This window comes from Grus americana, chromosome 28 (genome assembly GCF_028858705.1).
Source record: "Grus americana isolate bGruAme1 chromosome 28, bGruAme1.mat, whole genome shotgun sequence".
Taxonomy (NCBI): Eukaryota; Metazoa; Chordata; class Aves; order Gruiformes; family Gruidae; genus Grus; species Grus americana.
In genome coordinates this window covers 2,326,128-2,333,500 of record NC_072879.1, presented here as the reverse complement: position 1 = coordinate 2,333,500, position 7,373 = coordinate 2,326,128, and the positions used below count along the sequence as shown (strand labels likewise).

At 48.1% G+C, this 7,373-nt stretch overlaps 1 protein-coding gene across 1 annotated transcript; it reads right to left on the bottom strand.

Moving 5' to 3' along the window:
* Positions 1-2,378: 2,378 nt before the first annotated feature.
* Positions 2,379-7,372, bottom strand: COPE (COPI coat complex subunit epsilon). The gene is made up of 10 exons (XM_054805101.1): positions 7,204-7,372; positions 6,795-6,857; positions 6,269-6,369; positions 5,910-6,062; positions 5,380-5,433; positions 4,826-4,907; positions 4,087-4,242; positions 3,775-3,843; positions 3,260-3,334; positions 2,379-2,731 (listed from the first exon to the last, which is right to left on the bottom strand). Exons 1-10 carry the CDS (start codon positions 7,327-7,329, stop codon positions 2,684-2,686), a joined length of 927 nt encoding a protein of 308 aa, XP_054661076.1. The 5' UTR covers positions 7,330-7,372; the 3' UTR covers positions 2,379-2,683.
* Between the last annotated feature and the right edge of the window lies 1 nt (position 7,373).

The following is a 7,373-nucleotide window of genomic DNA, read 5'->3' as shown; positions in this document are numbered from 1 at the left end:
CCCTCCCCGCCGGTACCGGGCCCTAAGAGCCGCCCCCACCGCGTAGGGCCCGGCCCCTTCGGGCCCCCGCTCGCCCCCGCCGCGGAGTTTAAGGGGAGGGCGGGAGAGATCCGCAGCGGGAGAAGCCTCTGGCCCCCGGCGGGCCCAGGGCAGCGTGCCCGGAGGGGAGCGGCGGCTCGTTAGGTGCACGTTAATCAGCACGGAGTGGAGCAGCGGCTCATTAAGTGCTTGTTAATCAGCACGGAGAGTCGCTGAATGAAGTTATAGCATAATTTCTTACACAAAAAAAAAAAACCCAAACCAAAACCAAACAATGCGACTGCTCTCTTGAACGATGAGCCGCGACAACAGGCTGGGGTCACTCCAGGAGCAAGAACCATAGACAAATACTAATATTTCAGTATCAAGCGATGACAACCGACGATATAACAGTGGAAAACTGCTGCGCCTGCCAAGGGGCACCCTTCGGGCAGCCGTGGGGACTCAAAGTTACCCACAGCACCTTGGACATGCTGCCTGCCGCCACAGAGCTCCTACAGCTCTCCATGTTCAAAATTCACCCTTCAACGTTTTTGGGTTTTTTTTTTTTCTTTTTCATTTGATATGCAAAGAGAAAGATTTCTCCAGCTCTTTCTTTTTTTCCATACCTCTCAGCAAAAGCATAAGATTCAATCCTTCCTCACAAAGCATTCCGGTGTAGTCAGGTGTTTCCACCCTACCACCAACAGCTGAACTTCTTCACCTGTTGCAGTTAAGAAGGCTCTGGAATAATGGGATGCACCTGAAAAATGCAAACACACACTCCCAAAAGGTCACCCCTGATGAAAGATTTGACTGAATGCCTCCTCCAGAAGGCAGGCAGCTTGCACTCCAGCTAGATGCCGATTCCTAGAACAGCAATTTCATTATGTGTATGTTTAAAATTAAAAGCGATACATCTGCAGTCACATACAGTCAGACATTTGGCTTGCTAGAAGAAGCATGAGTTTAAGATGAAGATTCTCCTAAAATGCCAACACTTAAATTGTCTCATGGCAAAGCACAACAGGAACCTCAGACCAAAGGCGCTGGAGCAGCACAGGGGTATTCGGTTTCAGCCATGGAGGAATAAATGGAGTTCAGTTGTGTCCTAATGCAACAAAACTATCGGCTAAATTGCAGCTGTGGGATCCTTACTGCTAGAGAGAGAGAATAATTATCATTACAAGCACTCATGGAACTGTAGCTGGAACCAGCTTGGTCGGGAAAGAAAAAGACAAAATATAAATGAGTTTTATGTCATTTAAAGTCACTCCTCTGACCACAGCCATTCTGCCTTCCAAGTTCTCTGGGACCTCTCTAATTGGTCTGGGGCAGCAATGAGAAAACACAAACTCATTCCTTTCGGAGGTCCGAACAACATGTTCCCCCATTCTCGCACTGACAGCGCTGGCTCCTACTATGCCACTTGCTTTTATTGTTTACATTTTTAAGTCAATTTATCATGGCCCATCAAGTGGGTAATGGCTGCCCTGAACACACAAGCCCCTTTCACATCTCCCTCAGACAGCTCCACAAAGGAAACATTCATCCAAGGCTGGACCATGAATAACCCCTCATTGAAAATAGCTGCTCGCTGAACAAGCCAAGGAAGGAGACAATGAGCCCTTTCAGAGCTACCAGGGCTGAGGTGGGCACAAAGGAAACGCCAGTTAGACACATTTACAGTGTAGTACAAACCCCTCTTCTTCCCCTCCCCAAACACAACCCAAAAGATAATTCAAAAAATAATCTCAGTATTAGAGTTTGGGAGGTCCCAGCCGAGGGTTCCACTCGGACATCTGCTCTTTGCATTGCTGATAAAACACAACCGCTTGACGCATACGGTAGTTCAAAATGCTGGACAGGAGTCCGAGGCTACAGAAAAGCATAATCACGTAGTGCCAGACCACACTATGTTCCACGACACATCAGGTTCAACCACCACCACCACACAGAAGCGACTGGTGACGTGCACTTCCACACCCGCTGCAGGGGGGACATTGTTAAGCGAAGATCTAACGCTTTCCTGGTTCTGGGACACGAGCTACTGCATTTTACCAACTGAAGATTAAGCCTGAGCCTATTACAAACGGATTATTTTTATTTTGGGGAAGCTTTCCCTCTCACCAGCAGTAACCCCTACAAGCTGTGCACACGTCTTCCAGAGGACGCTGAGGTTAATGGAGGAGTCATCAGACTGAAAGAAGATCCATAACTCAGGATCCATCCGTGTACTTGAATGCAGATGCTTAAAATTAACCTTGATACTCTTCCCACAAGTATACCCTTGGTACAGGTGACAGGGCTCAGTCCCAGAGTGGAATTACCGGAATTCCAGAAATTAAGGGCCACACAGATCCAAGAAAAGGCTTTATTAGGAATGTTTAAGGTACAGCGTTGCATACTCTTGATTCACACTGTATTTTAAACAGCGTTCAGGACCCAGATAAGCCAGAACGCAGGCTTTTCGGCTACCAAATTGAAGTAGCTACACGTTATATACAGGTTTAGCACCGGCCTGCTGGATTGCGAGACCCTGCCACAGTGAGTTAAGCCAGGCTGACTCGCAGAGGGCATTTTTCCATGTTACCAGAAAGGTTTTGCGGATCAGCCCCGGTTCCCAAGGTATCAGAGAACAGGCCACAGGCTCCTTCCCCTCTCCTCATGCGCTGGGGGCATACTGCATGGCTAGCCGGTCAAAGTCATTCTCCTTCAAATCAGAAACAAAAATACAATGAACAAATCTTGAAATTACTGGTAATTTAATAAAACCTGCATTAGCTGAAGAGAACACCACTATCGCAGCTCACTAAGGCAAAAGGAATTCTAAGAAGCAAGATCACCTGTATCAGCTCTCAATTTCTTTCCATTTTATTCCATTTTCCCTTCGCTATTATCCTTATCCTTCTTTCTCCTTCCCCAAATTCTCCCTTCCAGAAGGACATTTCCACTATTTAAGCATAGTGTCTGACGGTAATGAACTTCTGAGTCAGATTAAGAGCCCGCATCACAGAGCTATTCTTTCAGGCACATTGCTCCTTCATTTAACGCCTGGTTTGCGTTTCCCAACATCTCACCAGGGCTGGAAAATTTGCTGGCAAGTGACGTGACGGAGAAATAACACAGATCTGCCCCCTCAGAACTGCAGTCACGTTTACTGGTAGAGAATCCACTCACCCCATCGGACACCGGTATGAGGCACGATAAATTCAATTTCATATCAGAAAGTAATTAGTACCTTTGCCTGATACTCCTTTATGAATGGATGATTTTTATGCGCATCTTTCAACTGTGACAAATAGCGATTTGTAACCTGATGGGATGAGATAGAAATTTAAATATTGAGATAACACGAGGAGAAGCCAAGAGTTTAAAACATCACACTTCAAGGTATTTGTTTACAGAGTAAAGACCTGGTTTTCTCAGTGTCCTAAATGTCAGCAGCCCCAATTAAAACCAGTAAGACCCGTGCATACTCTGCACTTAAAAATTAGACCTTAAATAGTGGGTCCAGGAAAACAGTGAGAACTGAACTTGGAGCTCAAGAGATGCCAAGTATATACCATCGTCTCCAACATCTGTTTTTCCATAAACACTTGACTGAATATTGAAGACGCGAGCTCCCCGCACCCCAGAGCTATTCTATTCTGTTAACGCCAAGTTACCACGTGCACTGGGAACACACAACCTGCCCTCAGCAGCAGGAACGGGCTGATCGTATCTGTCTGCCAAGTACGATAAAGCAAGCCTCACCTCTGGCGGTTTGCCCAAGTGCTGTGACAGGACAACAAAGTTGATCAGGGTCTCAGGATGGCCGCTGTCCTGAAAATGAGAACAATCACCTGATCTATCTGACTTACCTCTGCCACCACTAAGCGTAACACCCAGCAGTTCTGCAAGAACAAGTTCTGCCAAACCCATACCTCACTGTACTGGAAAAGGCAGATATATATAATGATATATATCAATGTATTGGTATTTTCATGAAGCTTAACAGCGAAAGCCCTTGCTGTTTTACTCTCTATTCCCCTGAGAGCGATTCTGCCTGGCAAAACCAGGAGGTACCTTGTCCAGTGCCTCTTGAAGTACTCCCTCTGCATCGTCCCACTTGCCCTGAGCCATATAGCAGGCTGCTTGGCCGTTGAGGAGGAGGAGGGTGGAGGAGCATTTGTCTGCCATCTCTTGGAAGATGTAATAGGCGTCTTGTAACTTCTCGCCACCCTGCGAAGGGAGGAGACGAACACCCACAGTTTCACTACATCTTGCTAAGAAGCCTGTACATTCTTGCCATGGTGGAAGGACTGGGCACAAAGTTCATTAATAGGGTTATAAAGCACAGGTATGAGCCAATGCTAACAGCTGTTGGCATTCACACGATCTCCTGTACCACAACAGATCACTGTCAGACCGCAGATGAAAGAAATGCAAAAATATTAAATATTAAGAATCACTTAAATGATCAAAAGATCCAGGTTTCCATTCAAAAACAAAAAAACCACTTCAAAAGAACCACTTCAGATGTTTGATGTAGTAAAGGATTATGAAATGAGATTTTTATAATTAAATGCAGATATAGACACCTGGCTTTTCAGAAAGTTCCAACTTCAGAAAGGTTCTACATGCAGCGACTTCCACCAGAGGTGGGAACCCTTGGGGAAACTGAGATCTTAAGGAAAACCTAGCCACACACGGGCCATGCTTGAGAGGTTTCAGAACAAAACTAAGCGAATGCTAGAAAAAGAACATTTCTCAGAACCTTTTTCTCAGATATTGCAGGCTAGGGATCCCCATTTAAGATACTCACTATGGCCAAGTTCACCCAGGCAGTTGCCAGCTGAGTAAGAGTCGCATCCTCATCCTGCTCCTGCATCTTCTTAAGTTCCTTGCTGGAGAAGCAAAAGTGGGAGTCACACAACAGGAAGACAAGGCAACACGAACAAAAGGTTGTAGTTTCCTCTCTCAGCTCTTCCATCACCACAGCACAACAGCCACAGCAAGTTGGTAACGTGGCACAAACACCTCTTAATATTTTACTGAAAGTCTGTGAAAGACCTCCCTGGTTTACTTCCCTGTGGAAAGTCAGAAACCCAGGACTAGAGATTCAAATCACATTCTCTCGAAGGTAGGATTAAACCTAGAGGTCCATCTCTTCCGTTAGCTGTCTCCAGCTCTGTTATCTCCACAGCTTTTGCAACTTGAAGAATAAAAATCTTCTGTGGCGCAGCCATACCTACACACAAGTTCTTCTGTGTTAAAATGCTGCACCTTCACCCTGGGGGAGGCTGGGTGATGAGAATTCTCTCAAAGCCCACCCCACAAAAGCACCGTTAGGAACCAAAGGGACACAGACTTACTTACCGAGCCAGATCCAGCCTGTCAAGCTTCAGAAGAATCTGTATCATCATGGCCATGCTGCAACGAATAAGGGCAAAGCGATTTTCACAACTGCAGGCTTTACAGCTCCCTGTGCTTTGCTTGGGTGCCTGCTGCTCAGCAGAGACGTACTGCCAGCACCCAGGGACAAGCCTCCCCGCCGCGCGGAGCCAACGGAGCAGGCGGCTCTCGGAGCTGGGCCCAGAATGGGGAAGGTTGCTCCCAGCTCCCAAGCGCTCCCGCGCTGTATCGACGTAATGCTCATCTCAGCAATTCTGAACAGACGCCAATCAATAAACCAGGTTCTTAAGTTTCACAAGGGAGCAATAGACCTGATATTGTAGGGTGAGCACCAAATCGCTTATTACTTCGAAGACAAACCTCAAAGCAGTTCCTCAACGGTTTCAAGGTTTTTTTAGAGATAAGCCAGACCTCAGCCATTTCTACAGCACCTCTCCCTGGACAAGAGAGAGGCACTGCTAGCACACACCTCCACGAAGCAAAGTCACGCTTACCACTCCAAGCTCTCCCCTTGATGCAGAGTGCGCAGAGCCGCATCAGGATTTTTGTCGTGGAAATAGATGGAAGCAGCCATCAGCAAGAAAGTAGTATTGGCTACGTCAACACTTTTTGCCATTTTCTTGTCCAAATCGGCAACAATCGCATCCCTAAGAAGAGCAAGGGTGAGAATTTGGGAGTGGTTTGTTACTAAACAAGACAAAAAGATCCTGCCTCCACATGGTTCTGCCTTTTGAGATTCATTGCAAGACCACAGAAAATCACAATAAAACCCAAACTTCTGCAAGAAACTCTCCATGTGGAAACATACTCTCTGTTAGACAGGGCTTGAGTTCCAACTTATTATCAGACTTACCTCTGATTCTCATTTGAAAGATATTCTGCAAACATCCTCACTGCTTGGAGTTCAGGACTAGCACTGGCTTTAATTTCATCCAGGACAACACCATATTTTCTCTATTGAAGGCAACGAAGAAAAATCTGTGACTTACTAATTTTTCCAAACACAGGAAATAATTGCTTACTTTCCACAACCTCAGTTAGAACAGCAGCAACAAAAAAACAGGAATGGCAAATTTCTGCTTTACGTCTCACATCATACTCCACAAACGCGGCCAAATTTCCTATTGCCAAAGAGGCCTCTTTGTCCGTATGCCTTTTTAACGATAAAAAAGTACCTCTCAGAGGTCTCCTCAGGTCGTCCTGACCCCGCACATACTACAGTTCACTCCTGTCAGGGAATGCATTATGTTCCAGGGCTGAAGGAGAAATTATTACCAAAGCGTACAACGCTGTGTTGACAGGACTCAGATTCACGACCTCCTCGACTCCAGCCCTGCAGTCAGATTATGCTGCTGCAAACGCAGCACTCGCAACCTCACCTGGGCGATGTAGGCTCGGAATAAGAACACATCCCTCTCCACTTCCTTCTCCGGATTAGACGGCTGAAGGGACGACAGGAGACAAGAACCTCTCTCAAGGACCCGTACAGCCATAACCCGACCCCGCACCACAACTCCGCACGCGAGGCTCCCCCGGAGAAACGATTCCCCCCCCGCACACACACACACTCCCGGTGCCCACGGGAGCCCCCCTTCCTCCCCAGTGTCCCCCTGCTAGAGCAGGGAAGCGGGGAGCACCGAAAACAGCCCGGGACGAGGCGGGCAGGGACGAAGGACGCTCGGGGAGCCCCAGGCTCCCGCCGGGGCGGCCGAGGGGAGGCAGGCTCCGGGGAGAGGCGCCGACCCGCGGCCCAAGGGACACCCTGCCCCCCCTGCGAACCGCCCCTACCTTGACGCGCTGTGCCTCATTGATGGCGGCCTGGTAGGCCCCGATGTAGAAGCTGTTCTTGACGTCGAAGAGCTCGTCGGAGTCGCCGCCCTGACCAGCAGAGCCCGCACCCGCCCCGGCCGCCATTGCCGCCCCTCAGACACGTCACCGGAAGCAGCTGAGCCCCAGCG